Raw genomic sequence first — 26,532 nt, 5'->3', positions numbered from 1 at the left:
TATATATATATATTTTTGTAATTATAAAAAAAAACTTCAGGTGGCGCTAACGATTGTTTACGCGTGTAAGATGAACTTTCACGTGGCTAAGTGTTATTCAAAAGAAAGAGAAATCGTAATATCGAAATTAAGTTTTAGTAATGAATGAATTAGTTTTTGATTATTTATCAATCGAAATTCAAAATATTCTAAAATAAGAACAAATTTCAACGCTTTCCATTCAGAATTGATATAGGCCTATTTATATATGAGATTCTACAAAATGGGAAGGTTTTTCGTGTCTAGAACATTGTAATCACATAATTAGTTATATATCGTCTAAGAAAATGAATGGCATTCTGTCTGAGTAAGTATATTTATTAACCTAATGTAATTAATAAATATAGCGAATATCAATATAAATTTTGATAAATACGTAAATTATATTTAAGATCACTTTATAAAAAACGAATTAAAAGTATGAGAAAATTTAACGTTATAATCTGAAATCTATTAAATAATTATGTAAATTAGGAGAAAAAGTGACGAACGTTACCTATTACTGCCGCCATGACAGTTGATAGTCGGATGGCGCGCCATCTAGATTACAGGCAATAAAAAACGCCAGTATAAATGTATCAGTAAGTTAGAGAAGAAAACCTGAGTTTTTCTCTATTTAAACTCTGATTATAATTTATTTTTATTTGTTTTTGGCAAAAATTTTAGCTATTAAGTTTCTAATTTTTGCCAGATGGTCATTGAAAAGAATACAGAGGATGAGACCGAAGTTTTAAACTCGTAAACGTGTACGTCGGACGTTCAGCGCCGCTTTCCTGTAAGCCTAGAAGTTTGATAATGTTGTTTGGAACGTCGAGCATGATTCCAAACGACATTATCAAACTTCTAGGTTTACGGGAAGGCGGCGCCGAACGTCCGACGTACACGTTTGCGCGTTGAAAACGTCGGCCGCAACCTCTCTATTAACTTCCTGTAATTCGGAGAAGAACGAAAGATCTTCGCTAGGAGTGGTTTATCCTGAATAAGTCGGGCAGGCTGCCCTATTCTGGGTTCAGCCGAACTCAAAATGGACTTCAAAAAAGATTCTCTTTGTTGTTAAGCCTGGACTCCACATTACCTGAAAACAGAAACTCAGAAACAGAATTGAAACATACAGAGTTTTCGTTTTAACTTGACTCCACTAGCGCGTTACGTGGAAATGCGTTATCTGTTGATCAGTTCTGTAATTCTCGTAAAGAGTCAAACTTGGACGACGCTGCGGATTTTGCCATGCTTTCTCTGCATTTATTTTAAAAAAAAAAAAAAACTGCGAAATAATCTTCTACTGTAGAAATAAAGATTTTATTATTTTTAAAATGCAATGCTTTTCTTTTTGTTTTTAAACATCAGTTATGCTTTACATATAAATTGGTTATCTTTTTCATGTTAAATGATATCGCGGAAGATAAAAATGTAGGTTAAATCCGCTAGTTTTTTCATACCCCGTGATATATTACATTTCCGAAGTTATTTTAAATGAACAGTTTAGTTACACCTGAATTCTTTTCGGTTTCGGTTTTGGTTTCGGTTTGCGGCCTGACTTTTGCGTACTTTTAATGAATATTCCTGTATTTTATTTACGCAAAAGTCATTGTGATATTATATATCGATTATATTTCTCTATATTTAGTACTTTGATAATTCGAATTGTCAACAATAACAGATACTAAAAACGCAGAAATCAAGCTTACTTAATTATGATCTATACGCTAATTTTATTCAGATATTGGCTTCAAAACGGTGTCTCTTCGGACAATCAGGAGAGGCCTGGTTGATTGAATTAATTACCTTACTTCAGCAGGGCGTCAGAACAGGCCCTAGAAAGAATTTTTGATAACAATAAAATTCGCTTTTCATATTCCTAACTTACGTAAATTTCATTGAAAATTTTTCATTTCTTTATTCCTCATTTCCAGAATTTCTTCACGGTTATTTCGTTTCAATTACAAATAACTTTTTTATAATTTAATTTTTATTACTTTGGAGTCTTAAAATAAATGTTTTGAATTAATAACTTCTATTACCTCAATACATGCAATGTATATTGATAAGTAAACGCGTAACTTTGGGAAAAATACACTTGTACCAATCAGAAACTGCCGCCAAATTGCCCGGAAGGACAAGCCAAGTCCTATAAATACCGTTTTCTCATCCTATTTCCTCCCTACACAAGTTATAATTGGTGCTGTTATCGTGATATTGTTCATTACTTTACACTTAAGCCGTTTATATTGCAAGGTGAGGTATTTTTCTTTATTCTTTCGGAGTTTTGTATTGTATCCTTGAACTTTCACCTCTTTAATGAAAATATTACAGTATATCGAGGTAACTATGTATATACCCTAGGTAAAGATATACAGTATATTGAGTAATATACTGTATATCTTTACCTAGTGTAGTTTCTGTATAATTTGTCTATAACTCATATTGTAGATTTAGTTTTTGATTCTATAACTTATGTAATAGTGATTTAGCCTATTAAGTACTTGTAAAATACGCAAAACATGTTACAAGTACTTTTTAAGCGTTTTGTAGACAAATTTGGTCCATTTAACATAAGACAGGCCAACATTACGTACAGATATGAAGACCAAGTAGCATTATCTACAGGTATTTTATACAGGATACCTGTAGATAAAACGCAGAAACTATCACTTTTAACGATAGCGGAAGATAAATAAACCGAAACCGAAACTGAAATTACCCGTTTTATTATAACACCTGACATAATACGGAGCTTAATTTACATTCTGACCTCCAAGCTGCTGTTTTAAATAGGTTAAGCAGCGCATGTAAAATTATACGAAAAACGGGTTCATTTAAAAAAAATAAAAGAAAACTACATAAAAAATTTTCGTCTTCTACAGACTTTTTTGATTGGTTAGAAGTTTGTGACGTAAAGATGCGTTCGGCGTTTAAAAAAAAAAGTACGCGTAGCCGTTTTCAATATGGCGCCGGAACACGATTCGCACAATCCGTTAAATTTTTTGTTTTTTTTTTCGTAAAGGGTGTTTTTTTCTGCTGTAATTTATTCATATTTTTCAAGTGGAAAAATAAGAAGTTAAAGAGTATTTTTAGCACTACGTAAATAAAACATTTTAAATGCCCTGTTTGCAAAGGTCTGTGCTTCCTGAACACAGGAATACTTAGATTGTTTGCTTCCTAATTTATAACAAATTCACGCAGTTTTGTTTCTATTCAATAATAATGTTAGAACGTGTAATTGCTAGTTTCAGTTTTGGTTTTGGTTTATTTATCTTCCACCATCGTTAAAAGTGATAGTTTCTGCGTTTTATCTACAGGTATCCTGTATAAGATACCTATAGATAATGCTACTTGGTATTAACATCTATACGTAATGTTGGCCTGTCTTATGTTAAATGGACCAAATTTTGCCCATAAGTTGTCTACAAAACGCTTAAAAAGTACTTGTAACATGTTTTGCGTATTTTACAAGTACTAAATAGGCTAAATCACTATTATATGAAGTTATAAAATGAAAAACTAAATCTACAATATGAGTTATAGACAAATTATACAGAAACTACACTAGGTAAAGATATACAGTATATTACTCAATATAATTAAAATTATGCGTATGTAGAAAGATAAAAAACGCAGAAACTTTCACTTTTAACGATGGTGGAAGATAAATAAACCGAAACCAAAACTGAAACTAGCAATTTACCCGTTTTATAATAACACCTGACATACTACAGACCTTGATTTACTTTCTGATATAAATAGGTCAAGCAGCGCATCTAAAATTATACGAAAAACGGGTTCATTAAAAAAAAAGAAACTACATAAAAACTTCTTTTTGATTGGTTAGAAGTTTGTGACGTAAAGATGCGTTCGGCGTTTAAAAAGAAGCGCTCGTAGCCGTTTTCAATATGGCGCCGGAACACGATTCGCACAATCCGTTAAGTTTTATTTTTTTATTTTTCCGTAAATTAATACATAATGTATATAGAAATGTTATTACAGTTGCTATACAGTTTTCAAACAGAGTACAGATTAAAAATTATTATCTTTTGATTACGTTTTTGCTTCTTAATCAATAAAAATATCAAATAATACATTGAAAAGTGGAAATAAAATTGATTAAAAATTATTCAAATGAGCTGTGTAATAGAAAGCATGTAAAATATAGAAGTTTATGTTTATGTTTCTGTATAAAAAGCAATTAAATGTTATGGCCCTAAGCTATAACGAGTCCTTCCTTCGAGTGATAATTCATTTAAAAGCGAGGGTCGAAGCTAGACTTATAATACGAGGTCCCGAGCTACTTTGCTTAGAGGCAGTCTGGCTTTGGTTCCCTTCTCTCACCTCTCAGCTGACCCTTGTGTGGCTGAATACATAATAGGTATGAAATAAAGACCCTCTCGGCACCCACAGAGCAGAGAGAGTAATGAAAAAAGTTTTAAAATACTTTTATAAGTTTTATCATTACATGTATAAATAACTTATCGATTGTCTTGTGATGTTTGTCGAGAAAGTATCGAGCGAAATCACACAGATAAATTAATTTTCCATATAATGTTATCTTTCAAATGTTGTTATCTGATAATTAATAATTAGGAAACATACATAATCAGAAGTAAAAACATAATAAAAAATAATTTGTTAAATAAATAGAGCTGCGCCAAAAAGATAATTTCTTCTTTTCCAATTTGCAGGACGGTAAACTCGGAGCGGAGCGAAGGATGCGCGATACTAAAGGAAACGGTAAGATGTATTTTAATTATTACCGGTACATTAATTTGATCGAAGAGGTATCATTTAGTAAAATATATAAACGTAGGCACCTTCGCTTGCTCTTTTTTTTGCCAGAAACTTTTCTGTAACGTGCCGAGGTTCGGCCTTATTCGAGACTGCAATTCTAGTAAATTATGTAAAAGACAAGAAATGTCTGCCGGCGACTGTATAACTGTAAAAATAAGTATATTACATTTAAAAATTCGGGTCACTCTTATCTCTTCTTTGCTGAGGTTCTACATCAAATGAAAGGTCGAATCTCTTTAGACGAGTTCCTGGAGCGAGAAAGGGCAAGCAAAGATGCTTTTTAGATCTTCTATATTTGTATTTTTAACAAACTTTAGTGTTGATTTTAATGGAGTAGTATACGAGTCATAAGGTACTGTACATGTAAAGATCCAGTCATTTACAAAGGTGAAATGGGAAGACAGCTCCAAATTTGTGTCCAAGAACACGAAGCTGCAATTAGATTAAAAAATAATCAATCATCATGGACAAGCCATTGTAATCAATTTGGATGTGTTATTGATAAAAATAACATTAAAATAATTTATAAAGAAAAAGATCTATATTTGCGTAGATTTAAAGAACACATAGTGGTTTAAATGCACATAATATTGTTAATTTAAATAACAGGATTCAGATAGAGGGCATGTGAATGGATGTATTAGGATTTCTTTGCACAGTATAAAGGTCAAAATCATCTGAGAAAACAGAGTTACATATGCGACAACAGCTTAAACACAAATTAAGTGCAAAGCTCGTCCGAACTTTACTCGCAGGCCGAAAGAGTGATGTATATTAGCGAGGTTGAGGCCGAAGTTTTAAATGCAAAAATGTGTACGTCGGACGTTCGGCACCTTCCTGTAAGCCTAGAAGTTTGACAATGGTGTTTGGAATGTCGAGCATGATTCCACCGACTTTCCAAATACCATTGTCAAACTTCTAGGCTTACAGGAAGGCAGTGCGAAATGTCCGACATGCTCGTTTTTGCGTTTAAAACTTCGACCTCAACCTCGCTATTAGCTGCTCTACCAGATACACACATTTCTGTACCTACAATTTTATAAGTCAAGATTGGATGTGGTTTGTATTTTGATTGTTTGTAAGTGGTTGTTAAATATATAACTCAGTTTTGTCAGAGGGTTAAAGGTTTGTTCATTTTTAAACTCCACACTGTTAATTTTCTCTTAGCGCACATAGGAAATAAGGATCTCTAAATTTTCATGCAGCTTTCTTCTTCCTCTTATTCATAGTTAATTAATAAAAATGCCTTAATTAATAAGTCGACTTCCCTCCTGAAAAAAATGAGTTCACACTGCACAGTGTGGTGTGAACTCAGACGTCTATCAGACGTCTAAATGAGTGTGGGACAGCAAAAGTATGTCGATTTATCTAGTGGTGACGAGTTAAACAGTGTCGAGTAAACCGGAGTTTTTTAACGTTAATGCCTACCTAAGTCGGCCGGGACCACAGATAACTGACTACTTAACCGACGGTGTCGAGTTATACCTATGATGACTTATGCGAACTCCACTGTATAAACTTTTATTATCGTGTCATTTGGAGGCATAGATAGCATTCTTATCAAGGAATTATAGATTATGTTTCAAGTGTGATTGCATTATGTCTTATTGTTGTCCGAGAGCAATACTTTCTTAATTTTTGTTCTAGATATATGGTAGGGATTTGTGGTGAAGGCATGGGCATCTGCAGAAAATTTTCTAGAAGGAAAGCTTGGACACAAATAAATTTTTATTTAATTTTTATGGGTTTTTCACAGGTAAAATTTAAAATAAAATAAAACAAAAAAAGATAGACAAAGTATCACATGGTTGAGGACGTAAGGTTATGTATCTCAATCACTTTTACAATTATAATTTGTGGAATTTTTTAAATTTAATCTCGGGAGAGCAACTGTTCCATTCGTCCCCTCAACGGATGCCACGAGTGTAGGTGTAGTGGGAGTGCTGTGACTGTACAGGTGTAGACGTGAATTTAATCGACACAGTACACATATATACAATAGGTAATTGCAGATCCTGTTGTAGGATGCTAACTGTAGGCAGGTACAGTCGTTCTTTTGAAATGCCAGGATATCATTTAACTTCTTATTGAAAAGTCATTTTTAATTAAGTTTGGAGTGTCTTTTTTTTGTATATTGTCTGATGAATTTCTCCTCTTTAATTACTAGTTATGCCTCTGCAACATTTATAAGATGTAAATCACCAGATCAAGACACAAGTACTCTATCCGTTTTTAGTTTTGCATTTACTCTATTTTCTAAATTGGTACACCTCACAGGTTATGTTATTAGTTTAAAAATATATGTGCTTGTTAGACTAAACCCCATAGAATGACATATAGTTCATCTACAGGATGATCAAATGAAAGTAGAACTTCTGAGAAATAGTGCAAAGAGTTTGGTGACTTTTTACGTCCGAACTTGTGATGTCGTGAGCTGGTAGTTTAATAAGCATGTGTTGATAAGCTAACTTAGTTTTTTCAGTATTTTTTTTATTGACAACATACAAATAATGTACATTCTTGGCACTGCGTAAGCACAGCCAAGTAATATCGTGTTACATATTGAAAAACCAAAAAAATTACAGACTCATGCATAGTATAATAAACAACAGATTGTATATATAAAAAGAGAATTAAACAAAACAAAAGTAAATATTTACAATAATGAAAAAAAGGTGACAGGTAACATGTAAAAGATAAAGACATTTCAAAACACTGGATGACAATGAAAGTGCATGTTTTGCACTGAAAGGAAAGATAACAAAGCATCAAACAGATTTAATGCAATACAGTAGACCCCCTATAACACGGTAGATACGTTTCGTGTTATACGAATCCACGTTGTTCGAGTCACTTAAATACATGACCAATCACAGCCCGGCACGTGTGCAATTTAGGGGCAATGGCCGTTTGAAAGGTTTTCTTCCATAAAATTAATCGATTCTAGACTAATTTGACTTAAAATTTCGAAATTACGTATAATTTTTTGGGAATAATCCATATAAACTATGCTATAAACAAAAAATTGTAGGATTACTTACCGAGTGTGCACCGTTCGACGACGCTATTGCTTAAGCTTGTTTTCGTCGCGGAGCTGCTCGTCGAACGGCGGACGCGTTTCCCGATCGATGAATTTTTCGCAGAAAAATAATTTAACTTTGAAGACATCATTAATAAAAAGATAATTTTTATGGCCGTTGAATAATAAATGTTTTTTTAGTAGGTCCAATGCTCGTTTAAACTCAACGGTTTGTACAATATTCGCTGTTGGTCCAGATTCGACCAATCCTGTCGTGACACCAGTCGGCGATGACGTTTTACCGTGTTATACGAGTCTCTTTTAGCGTGTTATATGAACACGATGGCAAATTTTTTCGCTGTGTTATACGAATCCGTGTTATACGAATCCGTGTTATATGAACCCGTGTTATACGGGGGGTCTACTGTACGAACATACCACTCGATGCACTTACATAGGCGTGTTTGTACTAAGAAAAAGAAACATGATGCATAGCATTACAACATGTGCCTACTACTCTATGCCCTAACGTAGATTACAGTAATTATACAAAATACTCAGATCGTACAAATATAGAGAGCTAGTATAGCAGTTGCATGTTTGTATAAGTTGCTGTTGCCTTATATTAACGAGTGGGTCTGTTGAACCAATTAATTTTTGTGTATGTTATATTATTAATTAATTAATTCTTTATTTATTGAAACACTACACCACATTTTATTTTTATTTTGGTTTAATTAATCCTTTCATAGTTTAAAATATGTTTAAATTTATTAAAATTTTCTTATTTTATTTTAGTTTTTTGGGAGAGTATAAATCTAAAAAATAAAATTGTTTAAAATAATTCTATATTTTTTTAAAAATTGCTTCAGATTTTAAGGTTTTTAAAATATTTTATAAGCTAACTTAATCAATTTTTATGATACAACTCAATGAATATACTTTTCTACATCTTATAATCATTCTTTAGAATCTAAATTATATTATAGGGCGACTGAATAAAAAAATACTTTCAAGGAGTAGACTTGGCGATACCACAAGTTCCTATAAGTTCCCACTGTCGTGTTCGTCTGCCCTTCTTTAATCTCAAGAACGGATTTAGACAAAAGACGAGACCGGATATGGAAATCTTAGGGACGGGAGGGGCCCCGATTAACTACGTAAGCACTTCCGATACAAACCGGAAGTTGCGTTATTCCAATTCAAAACTTTTCCTCCGAAAGGTGTTAGACGGACGAGCGGCACGACTCTGTTGTTAACAGAAGAATATGATGTACAGGGGCAAGCCACTACTAATTTGAGGCGAAGAGAATATATTTTAAATGAAATAAGTTAAAAATAAGATTAAAAATCGCAGCTCGGCATTGCGACAACATTGCAATAAATAATTGCTCCTCCTGGGAAAAATTCATTTGGTACTTAAACGGCTTTCTGGAAAGAATTCGGTTCAAGTACCGAGATGCCACTGTATATGATATATAATTAGAATTTACTGTTCATTTGCAGCGCTAGTGGCTACGTCTTTAGTGGCGCAGGGGTGAACGTACGTTTGCGTGTTCTAATTTGATTTGGTTTACACTATTGAAGTAAATAAACTTTATTATTGTAAAATATAAGAGAGCTTAAATAACTGTACAGTTATTTTAACCAATTTCTTGTGTAACTTAAAACTTTCTAACATTTTTTCTTACGAACAAATCTTTTTTTTTTATAAATTATATTGAAAGGATTGATTAATTATTGTTTTGTTTATTAAATATTTTAATACTTATTTTTATTTTTCTTCCTTAAAGATACTAACAAACACTTTTCAGAGGAAAATAATAAGAGAGAACAGGTATTTATTTGCTTTTTTATTCATTTTATAATTTAATTTTATAATCTATCAACAATTTTATTTGACACTGTAACTAAAAGTAAGTAATTTTCTACGTTACCATTGTTGTTTACACGTAAGACCAGTGATGAAGCTAGGGGTGCAGGAGGAGCAAATGCTCTTCCTATCCTTTTTTCCTTTGTGCCTTCCTCATTTCAAAACCTGGCTATGCCACTATATAGGATTTTTTCAAATCTATATTGGCTTTAGCCAGACACACAATGGAGACTAGCGGCAAAGGAAAACTGATACGACTGGGTCTGAATATCACGAAGGTTTCCGTGGATCTGACCGGACTCGAACACCGATTAGTTTTTTATGGCTACATGGAAATCAAGGAGGCACTAGCCTGCTGCTCTCAGAGATCCAGGTTCAAGTCCAGGGGCCGTATTCTGGTCATTGTCTCTGGTCTCTCATCTCTCACAAGCCGGTCACTGATCGGCTAATCCAAATGACTAGCCAATCGGCGACCGGCTTGTGAGAGACAAGAGACCAGAGACGGCGACCAGAATACGGCTCCAGATTAGATTCTTGCACAATTTCGGTTTGAATATGTCTGCTCTGCCCCTTTGTCATTGTTTCGTTGTGAGCCTGGCCAAATTTATGGTAGGTATGACAAAAGGCTCTTCATACCTGTCCTGTTATCATCTCGTTTTGGCACCTGTAAGGCAAGAGATAGAGAGATCAAGATTGTTTTCTCTCGGTTGTTTATGGGGTGTTTGTAAACAAAATTGAAAAGTTCTTATTCTTAATATAAAACTGAATATATCAAAGAGAAATTTTTACTAAAAATAAATTAATTATTTTTCATTTCTAGGTATTTTGCGATCCTGTACATGGTCAGATAAGTTTCGATTCCCTATGTCTGAAGATCATAGACACGATAGAGTTCCAGAGACTCCGATTTCTTAAACAACTCGGATTTGTTTATACCGTTTATCCCGGAGCCAATAATAATCGATTTGAACACTCTTTAGGGTAAGAGGACGTAGACAAGTTATATTTAGAAATGTAGATTTTCATTACAAAGATATGCAGGTATATGCAAATGTTTCACCTGGCTATATCTTGCTTCTGTTATGTATTCCCAACTGCCATTCTCGGGGCCAAATCCTGTCTTTGTTTATATGAAAAATAGTGGAACAGTTTAAATTACAAAGTCATAGAACATATCAAAATTAGTATAGAATGATTTTGATATAGTTAAAATATTCAAAGGGAAGTGGTTTGAGGAAGTGTGAGGCTTCTCTGCATGGCCTCAAGCGTGCAAAGTTATGCAGAAAGTTTCCATCCATTTTTTTAATGGTGTCCAACCACTTCTTTTTATAAGTTTTTTAACTGGACAAGGAAATGTTTTTTACTAATTTTGGGATGCTTTACGGCTTTGTAATTTAATGTGCCACTATATTTTATAACGCTGACCAGTGGCCTAGCGGTTCTGTTGCTAAACACTGGGAGTTCGGTCGCGGGTTTGCACTGTGCTTGGACAGGCTGGACGTGTGGAGTTTTCTAGGTTTTCTCCACGTTTGTAACACCCGAATAGGGGCCAGTTTCCCTTACAAGACCTCCCGGAAGGCATTTTTCCTTGCATAACATCGCACACCAGAGAAGGCAACGGGGAACCACTCCGGTTGTAACTTTCCCCAGGATACACATTGGTGCCTTGACTAACTTGTTAACCTGCGCCATGTGCTCGTCGACATAGTGATTTCTGATAGGGCATGCAAAGAGAGATATTTTATAACAGCTAAGATAGGATTTGTTTGTAGAACAAAGTGAATTAAGGGTGCAAGTGACTATGCAATTGAATAGCCCACTACCTGTATTCTCATCCACATATATTTAGCTAATACATGACAGAAGCAAGATTCACATGCAATCGTAAAAGTAGTTTCTTCTTATACCATTTTCCAGTTTTTGTTTTCAATTAAATTGAACGTTATAAATTGTAGGGTGGCTTATCTCTCGAAACAATTTCTTCTCGAACTACGAAACAATCAGCCCGATCTAGACATTACAGATGCCGAAATACGTTGTGTACAGATAGCCGGGTTGTGTCACGACCTTGGTCACGGTCCATTTTCTCACTCGTGGGAGATTTTCATGGAGAAATCTGAAGAAAAAAGAGAGAATGGAACTCAAAAGTGGAAAGTAAATATGACAGTATTTGGAATAATTAAAAAGTTTTGCATCATTGATAGCAAAAATGTCGATTTTGTGTTTTTTAGCACGAAGATTCGTCGATTAGAATCTTTGATTATATTGTAGCAAAGTACAATTTGGCTGCTGAATTTAAAAAATTTGGAATTGATCAAGATGGAATATGTTTTATCAGAGATCTTATAAAAGGAAACATGGTAAATATATGTATATATATATATATATAGATAGTTCTTAATAATCATTTGTTATAATTTCTTACAAAGAACACTTTTTAATTTTATAGAGAGATGACAAGCGAGCATTTTTATATCAGGTAAATTTTAATTTAGTCTCTGTATTTTTAAAATATTCATTTTTAAGATATATTAGCATGGTTGAGGCCGAAGTTTTAAACGCGAAAACGTCTATGTCGGATGTTCGGCATCGCTTACCTGTAAGCCTAGAAGTTTGACAATGGTGTTTGGAATGTCGGTCATGATTCCACTGACTTTCCAAATGCCGTTGTCAAACTTCTAGGCTTACGGGAAAGCGGCGCTCAACGTCCGACGTACGTGCTTTCGCATTTAAAAGTTTGGCTTCAACCTCGCTATTTTCTTCTCTGAATAAGATATACAAGGTGCATAGTAAAGTCCTTACACACCCATTTAACTGACAAATGCAAATATCTGCAGTTATGAAGATGAAATATAAGCTTATATGTGATTATGTGCTACAAGACAAGAGCATTTACAATATCACCTACCTTTTAAATTTGGACTCCTGTCTTGTGCATGATATGAAAAAAGATCAGTTATAAAGTTGTAATATACGACTGATTTAGTATGAATGGAAAGCATGAAATGCCGACATGAATGTTGAGTAAAGACAGTAAAATGTGTATCTGTCGCGTATTGATTCTTGCATTCTCATTGAGTTATCATGTGTTTATTTTGAACATGTGTATTTCTCATATTCCGATGTCTTTATGCTGCATTTGTTGTTGTATGTTGGTCATTACTTACATATCAGTGTGTAAGAACTATGCTATGCACTTTGTATATGATATCTTCTTCCAATTCATAACAGGCATTTTTTTCTGTTTAACCAATATCTGTTTCTTAATCTTTTCCTAATTCTACCAGATGGGACCTCTAAAAATATACCAAATCCACTGCTTAGTTAATGTGGCAAATGCAAGGTCTTTTGGCCACTATGTTCTCTCGACCAGAGCACTTCTAAGTCATACCACACAAATTCATTGGATGCTTGTTTTTTATATGCTTACATACAGTTTAAAGGAGGATGCACACGTGCGGCGCGGCAAGGAAAAGCGACAGAAAGACATCACTTTTTCTCGCCACAGAAGTTGATTTTGTGCAACAAAAGTTGGTCGAATTCTATCTTTTGCAATGACTGCAGCCAAGACGTGTTTCTATCAACCAATAACAGTTCGTCTGGTAGTCACGTGAGAAAATACAACCACGTGGTGTTTTAATGGTGGAAAGTTTGACACCAGGTTAACCGAGATAACTAACATCAGAATAAAGAGGAAAGGATAATAAATTTAACACAAATTCTACACAAATAATCATATATACTTTAATTCAAAGAACAAAACAACCGAATCTTACTCGAAATAGTATTCTTTATCGAGGAATGGGCGTATTTTGTACACCAGTTCTTTCTCGATCCAAGAAAATATCTCTAATCTGAATCTTCTAGCGAAATAAAGCAAGCGGTACAAAACAAAATTCGTAAACACGTGGATAGCGCCAGTGTCGGTATTGTTTGCCATCTTGAATACTGAACACATGTGCGGAAATGTAAGCGGATTGCCACTTGTGCGGTTGTGCTGCCGTGCGGCAAAGATGTGTTTGTGACACTGCTTTTCCTTGCCGGGCCGCACATACGCATCCTCCTTAATGTTTGTGTGTACAAAGCCTCCTGTTGCCATCAGGTACAACAGAAAAGGTATTACAAAAGTAATCACAGCAATCAGATCTACGGCCAGTATTTTGGTTAAATAATTAGATTAATGCAGTGATTTTCAATCAGGGTGCATGACACACTAGGCTGCAACGACACTTTAGGCCCTAATTCAGAATGGTGTTAAACAGATAAATTGAGACCAGATATGAAAAACTAAGGGGTTGAGGCACTGATTAACTGTATATGAATTGCCATAATAATTGAATTCAACTTGGTTGACAAGCTAGCTCCAGGCTTGGACAGTTAAAAACAAAGTGCCGACGTTAGATAGGAAGAAAAGATGGGATAGAATAAACAAGAAACTGTAGATGGATTATGATGACTGCCTTGCTTTCCAATTTTTTATTCTGGCATTATCATGAAGCCGGGCTGCAATTTTTAAACATATTTTTAATTTATTTAATTTCAAATATACGCTCTTTGCTTTAAATTAGTAGTGTCGTGCCCCTGCACATCATACTTTCCTGTTAGCAATAGAGTCATGCCAATCATTTATCTAACTTCTTTCGGGAGAAAACGGTCGAATTGAAGTAACGTGACTTCCGGTGCAAATTGGAAGTTCATATATAGTTAATTGGGGCATCCTGTCCCTGCAGTTTCCGTATCTGGTCTCGTCTTTCATTCGTCTTACCCCGTTCTCCAGATTAAGGAAGACGGATGGACGGATGAGAGTGGGAATTATAGGTCTACAGTTTTTTAAAATTACAGCCATTATTTTATATTTTTCAGATAGTAAACAATGAAGATTCTGGACTGGATGTCGACAAATGGGATTATTATCTCAGAGATTGTCATTATCTTGGCATTAAGTGCGGATTTGAATATAAACGTCTCATGCAGTTTGCCAGAGTAATTGAAGTGAATGGAAAGAATATAATTTGTTTTCGTGATAAGGTAACAGGACTTAAATATCATAACTGATTTAGGGGGTATATTAAAGTCCTCTGTGTCAAAAAGCATGGGAAGTAAAAATGCGTTATGGCAAATTAGACTAACGAACAATGAGAAGCTCTGTCGCAGACATGAATATATATTTCCTATTCTTTCCCTTTAAATAATCAGTTTATTAAATTTTATTAAGTAATGTAGAAGATACCACAGAACACGCTATGTATTCAATTCTATTTCTGGTGTTCTTTGACACGTTCAATACCACATTGTAATGTTAACTTGAAGTGGTACTAAATGTTAAAAAGGCACTCAGATTAAGCACACGTTACCAGTAGAGTTTGTTTGAACTGATATTGCATTGAGGAATATAGAGAAAAACATTATTATTATGCACAATGCATCATGGAGTCTGATGTGATGATATCCAATTGTTGTTTCTTGCTCAAATGTGCGATGCTGTCGATATTAAGTTCTTTTTCCGTTTCAGACAAGTAAAAATGAGCGAAAAAGTTCATCTAAGAGTACAGAAATACAGTGTATAAAAAGAATACTTGTTTTGATTATGTTAATTTAAAGAAAGAAGGAAAGAGGATTAATCACAAACACAATTTATTATCAGATTTATATAAACGAACATGATTTAAATGACACAGCAACTTCTTACCACTCTAAAGAATATTATTTTAATTTATCATTAGGTTGGAACCTCGGGAACTTTTAATAAGTTGTTTTCATTAAGCTCTGACCACATGGTCAATGCAGATAAGGATCAAATTGGACTGAATACATAAGGCAATCCAACATGCAGTGACCTTTCCAAAGGGAAGATACATCCCAGGGGAACTTTCAATAGGGAATCGGCTCCGATTTAGCTATTTCATTTGTGAAGAAAACCCCGAAAACTCTTTGCGGACAGCCAATTGACGAGGCTGACAACCGACTATCAGGTTTTATCCACTCGGCTACTGGTATACTTCAAAGCAGATGTAGTTCTTGCCTGTTATTCCGAGGTTTCGAGAGTTGAATTTTCGGGAATTTTTTATATAGAGTTGTATTGAATTAACAGATCTTACTTTCTTACTTGGAAAGAATGGTGTGTCTATGCACGCAATTCTTTCCACTCCAATCTGTTGAGTTTTATTTCTCACTAATCCAAGTGTTTTCATTGACGATAAGTGGAACTCGAGTTCAAATCCAGATTAGATTCTCGGAAATTTGCATTTGATAAATTTATCAGGCTCTGTTCCTTACCGTCTATCGGGCTGCTCGCAAATGGCGGAGTAGATAACTCAGCTACTGTCTCGTCAATAGGCTGCTCGTGTGAAATTTTCTGGGTTTTCTTTACATCTAACACCTGAATATGGGCCAATTTCCTGTAGAAATCTCTCAAGTGTTGCATTGTCTTATTCCATCAATTCAATTCCCTCCAGCGGTTTTAAATTTTCTTCAGTTAATATTATTTTAATTCTAAGTTTCTTTACTCTTGTAAAGGTGAAAAGCTCCGTTTATGGGATGTTTCGTACTAGGAGCGAACTACATCATGCCGCTTATCAGCATCGCATGGCAAAAAGAATAGATTCGGTGTAAGTTATAACGCTCGGAATATATGTCTTAATACGAATTTTATCATATTAATTATTTTTAATTTTAGTTTCTGCAATGCTTTAATTAAAGCCGACGGCATCGTGCGTGCGCCTAATGGGTCAGTGAATTTTTAATAGTCTAACGTCAAGAATGATTAGAAGTTTTAATGGAATTTTTTTTCGTGCAGGGAAGTTTTTCAATTCTACGATTGGACTAAGGCCGTGACTGAAAGCAATGAAATTACCAACGATATAATGACAAAATATTGTATGCTGATTGACAACAACGTTTACTCTGCCCTTAAATATTCGGGCAATGAGGAGATCGAAGAGGCCATAAAGATGATCGAGACACGTTTCCAGGATTCTAAATTGTATCAAACAGTGGCAAGATGGAAAATTACAGACAAAACCGAGAAAGTAATTATCATTTTTGGTACTTACGATTGATATTGTTACAACTAAAAGATATCGTTACAACTATTTGTAGCTTAATCCCTACATATTTGACAAACTACACCAGTCAATCTAAATCTGTATCATTTTTGTAAACGACCCCCACTCCCTCGTAATGGATTGTAACAATTACCTGCATATCCGCCGATCTGTATTTGCATTATGTAATTTATAGACGTCTCCTAGGTACCGTTTCCATCACCAACTCTCCTTTTAATGCAGATTTTGGATAAGTCACTCCAAACCTAATCGAGACACCGAGAAGGATCGATCGGTGGCACTCGATAATTCTATATCGTATCTGATCAAATTATATTCAAGCTTCTTACTCCTTAACCGACAGTTAAGTAACAAAGAGCTTGGACGTAAACTTTAAATTGCCAAAATCTAACGAGAATCAATATGTTTAACGAAGGCAATTGTCGAACAATAGAATATAGCATGTATAAAAAGTTTTAAATATATTTAAATTAAAAACAAAGAGGTTAAAATTGTAATATAAGCTTTCTTTAATTTCAGGACAAAGTCAAAAGAGAACTTATTCAATACATAAAACGCTGTCCCGAAAAGACGTGTGAAATGGGCAAACCGAGTCAAAGAGGTTCTAATACTACGTGTAATGGAAATTTCATTATTCAGGTAATTAACCTTTTTAATTAGATTAAATATTAAATCTTTTGTCCATTATTGGGATAGAGTATATGCCGGATGAATCGACACAAATAACCCGTATTTGTTTCCGAGACACCACGAGGCACAGTCGGGATTTAGAACGAAGAGAACAAAATTACGATAAATGCAAAAAACGTAGGTATAAAGCTCAACAATACAGTTACCAGTAGTTTATTCCTAGGGGCAAGCCATCGGGTTCAAAGCAGTTTATTATATAAAATGCGGATGTTACAATCGGTAGACAGTGTTGTCACTGGTCAAATTCTAGCTCTATAGCCAAGTTATTCTACGAAACAACAAATATATAAACACAGGGGTGGACGAGATGCCTCAATAAAGAGGTCGACTCCGCCTGTAGAGACTGTTTGTTATATATATAAACACAATACACTCAATAGATATAATGCTGGTAGTAAAAGGAAAAGAAAGGAGAGACAGTGACAAAGCAGCGTAGAATAGTGTCGGCACATGTGGTCTGGTAGACAAACAAAGACGATATCACTTATCGTGGAGTACTCTGAACTTTTTTCTATCCACTCTATGGACAAAATTCCTGTTTCCATCTGTGCTTTTCCTTACACTTTCAGAATTTCCATCAAAACTCCTGTCGGCACCTGTCATATTTCATATATATCTGGCCTGAATATTCAGTAAAAGATTTTACTGTATATTGTTATACTAGTGATTCATATTTATTTGAAGAATATGAATCACCAGCACAACAATGTACAGTAATTTATTTTCTTTAAATAAGTATGAATCACACCATGATGTTTGAGTTACTCTCTTCTGTGTATGTTACAAATAATATCTAGAAGAATATAAAGAGTATTTTAATTTTTAATGTTTAAAATAAGAATCTAAGAAATTATATTGAAGAAAATCTATAAAGAAATAAGTTAATGATCCTACCAAAATATTTTAGAATGGAGTTAAAGAAGAGCTTAATGGACACGTAAGAGAATCCCGTTCTAAAGAGGGAAATGAGTTTCGGAGACAAAACATATCTGAAGATGATTTTATCGTTCAGGTAATGAAATTTTATAATTACAGATTGGTTTTTTGGTTAATATACTTTTATTTTAACTCAATTATTAACGTGTTTTCTGCCAGTTTATGCAATTTTTCATCATATGAGAGTTGCACGACTATGTCAACTGGCAGCAAATATGTTAATTACAGACAATTTTTCTGGTATAACTGGGTTCTGGTAGGGTCCTTAATGAAGTATACACTAATCTCACTACTATACTTTCATTTTCTAGCTTTTCTTATTAACCATCAATTGTTAGCTGTAGTGTTTATTTGAAATCTCTCCTATCTTTTGGAATAGTTATTGATTTAACCTTCCATTTAAATCATCACGTGTGGCAAGTGTGCGATGATGATAATTCAGCATATGTGTAGTAGCGTAGGGAGGGGGTGCAAGGGGGGGTATCATGCACTGGGCGCCACTCGCAGAGGGGTGGGCGCCCAAGTGGTCTCCAAGACAAACTATATGTGTTTCTGGAGGGGGAGAGGGGCGCCAATAAAGTGTCGGGTGCCAGTTATGCCTTGGGCGCCAGTTATGTTTGCTACGCCACTGCATATGTGGTTTGTTGCTTGGTATATTGTGTTCTATTAGTGCGAGGCCACTTGAGCCATGCTGTGCCATGCACCAGCGAACTCATAACATTCTATGTGCATTTAATGCTTAGGATACACTGCCAACATTATTTTTGGCACACAGAACAGAGAAATTGTATCTAATAGAACTTTTTGTGTTGATTTCAAATATGGGATTGAATTTTTTTATTACCCTCCGAATTTCCCTAATCGTAGACTTTAATTTTGGATCCATCATGTTTCGTGGTCTACGGAAACTTTCCTGCACCTCTTTGCAGGGGAGAAGGGACAGAGGTGGGATCTGTTTAACAAGTTTGTTTTACCAACTCGTTACCCAGATAGCAGACTAATGAATCATGATTCATTAGTCAGACATGATTCATGTAACATGACTCATGCCACCACTGTACAGAATTTGTGGTATTTGCATTGAGTGAAGATGAATTCTGTTTGTCTTGTTATTCATATGTTCTGTTATGTGTGTGGAGAATTGACATTTTTACCTCAACGATGACGGTTGACTCCGCTCGTTAAAAAATGTTATGAACTATATTTTGATTGTAAAGTGGACAATCAGGACAAAAATTGGGCACACATATTATATGTTAAACTCGTGTAAAACATCTGAGAGAGTGAGCAAAAGGCTGTCCTTGACATTTAAGCTTTGCAGTAGCATAGTCTGGCGTGAACCACGAGATCATGTTACAGACTATTATTTTTGTTTGACAGCTATAAAAGGAATAATTAGTAAATCCAAACACACAGTAAAGTACCCAAATTTATGAGGCCAAGCCCTCACTGTAAGTACCAGCTCCGCCAGAACATTTTACTGGTAAAGATTTGAAACATGAAGCAGTTGCAGAAGTTGAGAACGAGGAGAAAGAAGATTCTGATTTTGAAGCTAGCGCCTCTACTCGTGAACCTCATTTATTAACTCAAGGTGAGCTAAATAATTTTTTTAGAACTAAGGTGTTTTTCTTGCGTAATCGGCGAGAAGATTTTCGAGACTACTATCCCGTAGCTGGAGTTTTTGTGGGTCCGCAAATAAAAACTTTAATTAAAGATGAAAAATTTGAAAGCTTGTTAAGCGCTGTTGAAAAGTCAGCATGGAAGTCATTCAAAGATGTTGCTACACAAGAACCACAAAGCTCCAAATTACTGCGAAATTCTGAATGGGCTCTTACAATTTTACAAATATAGGGGATGTAATATGTCTGTCAAAATGCATTTTTTGGATTCCCACCTGGATTTTTTCCCCGATAATCTTTGTGCTGTCACTGATGAGACATCTCTATCGTGGAAAAGTGATATCGGGGCCAGTGCAATTCAAGAATGCTTGCCGACACTCGAGAGGGTTTCTCCAAACGCCAAACATAGCAGAAGCTCTACATCTCGCCATTTATAAGATAAATAGGTATGTTTTGTTCTATCCACCAATCTTTTGTTAACTATGGTCTCAAGTAATTTCCTTCAATGCATTTCTTTATTGCACTACAGGGAGCTGACCAAGCAGCAATGCTTACTAATTAATTTTCTCTTATATTGACACGACCTGGGTCCTGACGGATTTTTGCTCAGCACTGCTTATAAATGCAGTCTGGCGTAGAATCTTCAGTATATCACTGTAAAATAAGGTCAACTCAGATGGAAAGTGGTGACTAGGATGGGACAGTATAAATTTGAGGCTCGTATGTTATGTGTTTCCAGTCAGTTGTGTTGATCAGCTTCTTCATTCGCAAGAGAAATGCAGCAAAGTAGAATGGACGAGCTCTATGTAACCTCTCCAAATTTGACTCAAATAGTGAAGTTCGTACAGGTGATTTAGACTGGAATTTCAATTTTATATAATAATAGAGAGTGATAATCTGTAGGTAATTCAGAACTGTGACAAAATGGATGCGCGAGGTCTTCTCGGCATTAAAACTAAAGCCATTTTTATTAGACCAGTAGTGTAGCTCTTTTTGAATCTCACATTACTGGCCATACAGGTTATCCATAGTGCTTTTGATCTTTGGAGTCCACTTTCAAGTATAGATATTTGATATATTGTCTAGAGAAAAGCCAATTACCTATCTATTCACCATTTGCTTTATGAGCTTATCCAGGCTATTAGTCAGTGATGTGGCTAGTAATTAAAGGGTTTCTTAGATGCTTTTCAGGTTCAAAGATGCTAGCAATTGTTACAGAAACTGCAAGTCCATTATGTATTTGAGGCATCGATTTTGGTAATGGTATTTAATTTTATAGGTGAAAAATGCATCTATTGCCGAGGTGGTGATGCTTACGTGACCTCCGTGCGTATCTTCTCATCAGAAATACCAGAAAAGTCACTTGTAGACTGAGTTTCTGATTTTGATACTTTAGACTGGCATGGCTTATAGTTTTTTTGTTTGTTTAGTGGGGTGTTGTTAGCTGTTTTAAATCTACAATCTTGATAGTTGTACTTGATTTCGCTGTAAACTGTGATGTTCTAATTGTATCCCATTCTGTTCTTGGCTTAGACCATGTTATCAGCGATTAATAAGAGACTGAAATATCTGTTCTTACCACACAAGTTTTTGTGGCTTTTAATACAGAGGAATATGACAATTGAATTTTTGGTTTGGGTGGAGTAACTATTTTTTATGCCTCTTCATAAGTATTGTTGAGTGTTTTTACACATCAAATCTCCTTTTCTTGCTGCCATATAGGATAAAAACGAGAATGTGTGAGACGAACATTTGTACAATTGACATAATTTGGTCTTTTAATACAAACTAAATCAATCTTTTGTTTCATGTACATGCCGCAGGGCACAACCGGGCTAATAAATACATGAATACAAAATATAATTCCTTGAAAATCTTGAAAAAGAGCGATCAGAACAAACCGTCTCAAGACTTATATGTGCAATTGATAAATAGATAACAGTTATATACAATATACAGTTAAGTACCCATAACATTGCAGTGTTGTGACCTCACTGTACATCAGAATTTATGAAGTACAGTTCTTATATTGTAACTGTCAATGAGATGTTGGAATTGGTAATAAATGTCACATTTACTTTAGAGAATATTTCTCTGGAAAGGCCAGGAGAAACCATTTTCTTGTAAAAGTAGCTTGAGTTTCAGCCTTTCTTTTTCATTGATAGGCAAGTCAAAAGATAATGTTTGCTTCTATCAGGAATGCTGCAGTAGTATAGGAGTTGTTTGCATAGAGTCTGAATCAATGGAGGTATTTAAAGAAACAACTATAGTTAGTATCAAACTGGTTGTTATAACGATTTGATCTGACCCATTGAAATTTGTTAACAGTATACACTTAACTTCAGAAAAATAAGTGTGGGTTAGGTCATTATGAATGCAATCCCACTCGACTTGCCACTCTTCCAAAAGCCGTTCCCACAAGGCAGTGATTCCTGCCTTTATAGACTTCTTGCAGTAAAGAATGATGCGATGGATGCAACAAGTGGTTCTTCATGATTTTTTTCATGGCTGAAATTTACTTGCTTCAGGATTATAATTGTTGCACCTGTAAGATGAACATTAGAGAACAAGTTCTCTATGCAATCCCGAGGAAGCTGTCTCACGAGGAGAAATTTAAATTCATAATTTTCCTTTAATTCTCTCTACAGTAAGTTTATTGCACTTATGTTTTCCAGCCATCCCTACAGGCATGGTGGGTTTTGCTGCTGGAAACTACTTTCTGCAACAGGCCATCACTGACAGAGTGACTCGTTAATTTCGTTACATAACGTACCTGCATTAGTGTGAATGGTGGAAAAATTAGATGCACTTTTGTAGGTTTGCAGCTGTTTGAGGCATAGAATCTTTATATGTGCTTGAATTCGAATGTATTCCCACGTTGTTCAAGATCATACTTCTTAAAGTATTCCACAGGACTTCAGAAAATGAGGAGTGTCAATGATCGTACAGACTTTTTCATCATCTATGACAAAATAAGGTCTGTCTTCACAGATTCCCAATTTTGATCTTATGCTTCTATTATTGGGTCTATAGTCTCACACTATCATCTTGGGAATGAACCTGGTGTTCTTGGTATCTCAGAATGCACATATTACTACTTTGGCTATTTTGCTGGCATGGCATTATGTATCAAGTAATACTTAACTAGTTGCTTTAGGCTAGAATGGAAGCACGTTATCCAGTGGTGTAGCATGGGTGTCAGCCGCCCGGGCAGAGGAAAATTTCGCCACCCCCTTATTTAGGTATCTCAATTTAAAACACTAAAATATACAGTAATTCTAAAGAACTTTTCGGCAAGAACAGTCATCCTTATTATGTATTGTACAGGTGTATTGTATTATTATTATTTATTGTGAAATTTTTCCGCCCCCTAAAAGTGCTGCCCGGGGCGGGCCGCCCCTGCCGCCCCCACTACGCTATGCCGCTGACGTTATCATTATAGCAAGTGCTTCATTTGCTCCTTGTTGTCAAGGTAATCTTTATAGTAGTCTCCAATTGCATTATAAGAAATGTGCTCCTTCAGTGCAGTTTCATCGATCATGATGGACACTAACCTTTTGTTGACAAGTGATCTTATTGCTCGAATTGTTAGAATATTCAAAATAGTTATGTTTATACCTGGTTGGACATCCAGTTATTGCAGAAAGTTTTTAAACTCCTAACAATAGGGAGAGTGAACACTGTTTGCATGAATTTGTAAGCACTTGGAGATAAGTAATGTTTATGATGTTCACATTGAACAAAATTACCTATATCGTAAGGCAAATTTATATTAAATAGAAGGAAAGAGGGATGAAAATTTTGGAAAAAATATAACATCATGGATGCCATAGGAAATATCGACTTTGCTTGGCAAGAATTAACTGATAAATGCATGAACAGAGCATGGAAGAAGTTACGGCTGAAGGTATCCAAGAATTCTCAACGAGAAGAGCCTATTGCTGTTTCGTTAGGTTGACGAAATTGTCAACCTAATCGATACAGCATGACTATGAAATGTATACGAGCAGGATATTGAGAAGTTACCGCAGGTTTCTGGTGAGAGCCTTACCAGCGGTGACCTTCGAGAACTGGCAGAACTGGAAAATAGAGATTCTGAAAACGAAGACCCAAAAAATTTCTCAACAGATTTCCTTAGTAAAAGTTTGGTAACAATAACCAAAATCATTGATCGAATTGTAGCGAACGATCCACATTTTGAAAGGAGTGCAAAAGCAAGATGAGGCGTTTTGGATGCAATGTTCCGCTACCGACATTTGATTAAGGAAAGAAAAAAACGACGTATGAAACTTCACGACTTTATTGCAAAAAAACAAGAATTTCGGAAAAGTCCGGACCTTCATCACAAAAAATGAACTTTACATTTTTGTGTGCGTATATTAATGTGTTATTTAACATATATTATTATGCAAATTAATATTAAAAAAATCTGTTTATTTTTGGTCGTGTGTTCACCTATCCCTATTTACTCAATGTTAAAATGACCTCGTTTAACGCTGTTTCGCTTAGCACTTTGTTGTCTAGAAACGCATCCCCCGCATTAAGCGGGGACTTACTGTATTATAAAAAATAGTTTTGGCTATGAATAAGATTTGGTTATGTTGTAAATACTGAACACAAGTAAATAAAATAAGTAGAATGATTCGGAAACATCACACATAGATGAGAGAAAGTTGAGCATTGTCTCATGCCACAAACTTCTGTTTTTTATCTTACTTGCATAAGCAGATAGAGAGAAATTTGTCCATTCTTTTACATTGCCAAACTGTTTGGTTCTTTTTTCTCCTTATGTTCCCACAGTTTCCTTTTTTTTTTCTGAGGAATATGTACACAGATACAGGTTACCCAGAAAGGATTAATTAAATTTATTACAGTTTTATCTGTCTTCATCAGTTATAATATAATTTTGTTATTTATTTTTAAAGTCTAGAGTTCAAAAACATACAGTAGAGCATCACTTATTTGACTTAATTGGGGACTGGGGTCGATCGGATAACCAAAAAGTATAAAAAAATACATTATTAGTATAGTGTATTAGGCGTGGTTTAAATACTAGCCTCCCTTTCATGGTAGAGCCAGTGCTGCCGGCTAAAATATGCAAAAATTTAACAAAAATAATATTAAAGTAGCCAAGACATAACCAAATATTGTAGTGCCAAATCACTAGCGGACATTTGAATTTGCCGACTAGAACGCGGTCGGTCGATCGGGGATTGGATAATCGATGCTCTACTGTACTACTACTATCAGTTGTTATGACTATGTTGACATAACATACGTATCGACACCTGACTTGTACCATTTTGTATGGGATGTCAGCCTTAGTTTTAGCTCTAACTCAAGTAGTTGATATAAAAAGTGTATTAGGAAAAAAGGTAAATACTTCAGGTGAATGTAAGTAGGAAGTATATGGAAAAGTCTATGTGAAGATTGTTAATGTTAATAAATTACCATAAGTGTACATTCATTGTGTTGTATCTATCTCACGATATGACGTGTCAAGTGTAGTAGCTATGAATCCAATCAATATGCATCCAAAGCCACTTACATTTATTGAACCCAATAATGAACCAGAACAACACAGAGTGTTGTCTTCAGAGGAGGTCTCAACATAACCACCCTTTGCTTAAATGCATTTTTGAATGCACTATTAGTTTTGAGTAGTTTTTCAAAGCATTTCTCTATTCTCTTTTGTAACTGCGGTAGCATTTCTTTTCCAGACAATAAAATGATCACAGGAGTATATTCTCTTGGAATTCCTTTAATGTACAAATAAGCTGCAACAATTGACAAATGAACATTGACACAAACAAACACTGTTTACATACATAATTGCAATAAGGATGAACATGTTCTTCACTGGTTCAATGTTACCAAAAATGTCAGTAATTTTCATTAAATACTAGCTGCTGGAGTAAATACTTTCATTGTTTGTTTGTGTCAGTGTCAATTGAGATATACCCCATTATTCTTCCAGCCTCATGCATATTAGTCCATTGGATTTAGATTTGATGACCAAGTGGAGAATATCCATGGAAAGGATCTCGGTACATCTACAGATATTTGTGCATTTTTCTCAGAAAGGGCTCTTACATTTTTATTCGGGGAGATAAACTTACTTTTCTTATTGTAGGAATAATTTCTCCTCTTGATACATGTAGTAGTATTGCATTATAATGGATAGAATTGTAGAAATTCTACAAAGATTATAATTTATGCTTATATTATTTTTAGACAGTTTCCATTAATTGGGGAAAAGGAAGCAAAAATCCTGTTGATTTTGTCAATTTCTACTCTAAAGAAAACATGGACAAAGCATTTGTATGGAAGAGAGAGGAAGTGGACTGGATTATTCCCAAGATATTCGAAGACATTCAGTTGAGCATTCTTTGCAATCGGGAAGATGCAAACACATATGAAAACTTAAAGAGAATATGTGAAAAGTATAGAGAACAAAACATTGAAATTACAGAGATATAACCAAGTGTTATTTTTATAGTCTTATTTGAA

General features: G+C 34.9%; 1 protein-coding gene across 2 annotated transcripts; it reads left to right on the top strand.

The window, feature by feature from the left end:
• Positions 1-72: 72 nt before the first annotated feature.
• LOC136970776 (deoxynucleoside triphosphate triphosphohydrolase SAMHD1-like) lies at positions 73-26,532 on the top strand. 2 transcript variants are annotated; one of them, XM_067265231.1, is made up of 14 exons: positions 73-346; positions 4,716-4,764; positions 9,634-9,677; positions 10,534-10,694; positions 11,669-11,867; positions 11,945-12,083; positions 12,167-12,192; positions 14,577-14,741; positions 16,230-16,321; positions 16,390-16,440; positions 16,510-16,741; positions 17,297-17,416; positions 18,375-18,479; positions 26,257-26,532. In XM_067265231.1, the coding sequence occupies exons 2-14, from the start codon at positions 4,743-4,745 to the stop codon at positions 26,500-26,502; spliced, it is 1,602 nt and encodes a 533-aa protein (XP_067121332.1). In that variant the 5' UTR covers positions 73-346; positions 4,716-4,742; the 3' UTR covers positions 26,503-26,532. The 2 variants fall into 2 exon arrangements, with proteins under 2 accessions (XP_067121332.1, XP_067121333.1); XM_067265232.1 differs by lacking the exon at positions 73-346 and adding an exon at positions 2,254-2,274.

The sequence above is a fragment of the Centruroides vittatus genome, unplaced genomic scaffold (assembly GCF_030686945.1).
Source record: "Centruroides vittatus isolate TY-2023 unplaced genomic scaffold, ASM3068694v2 contig_216, whole genome shotgun sequence".
Lineage (NCBI taxonomy): Eukaryota > Metazoa > Arthropoda > Arachnida > Scorpiones > Buthidae > Centruroides > Centruroides vittatus.
Note: the sequence above shows the minus strand (reverse complement) of the source record. Positions and strands in the feature narration are given on the sequence as shown.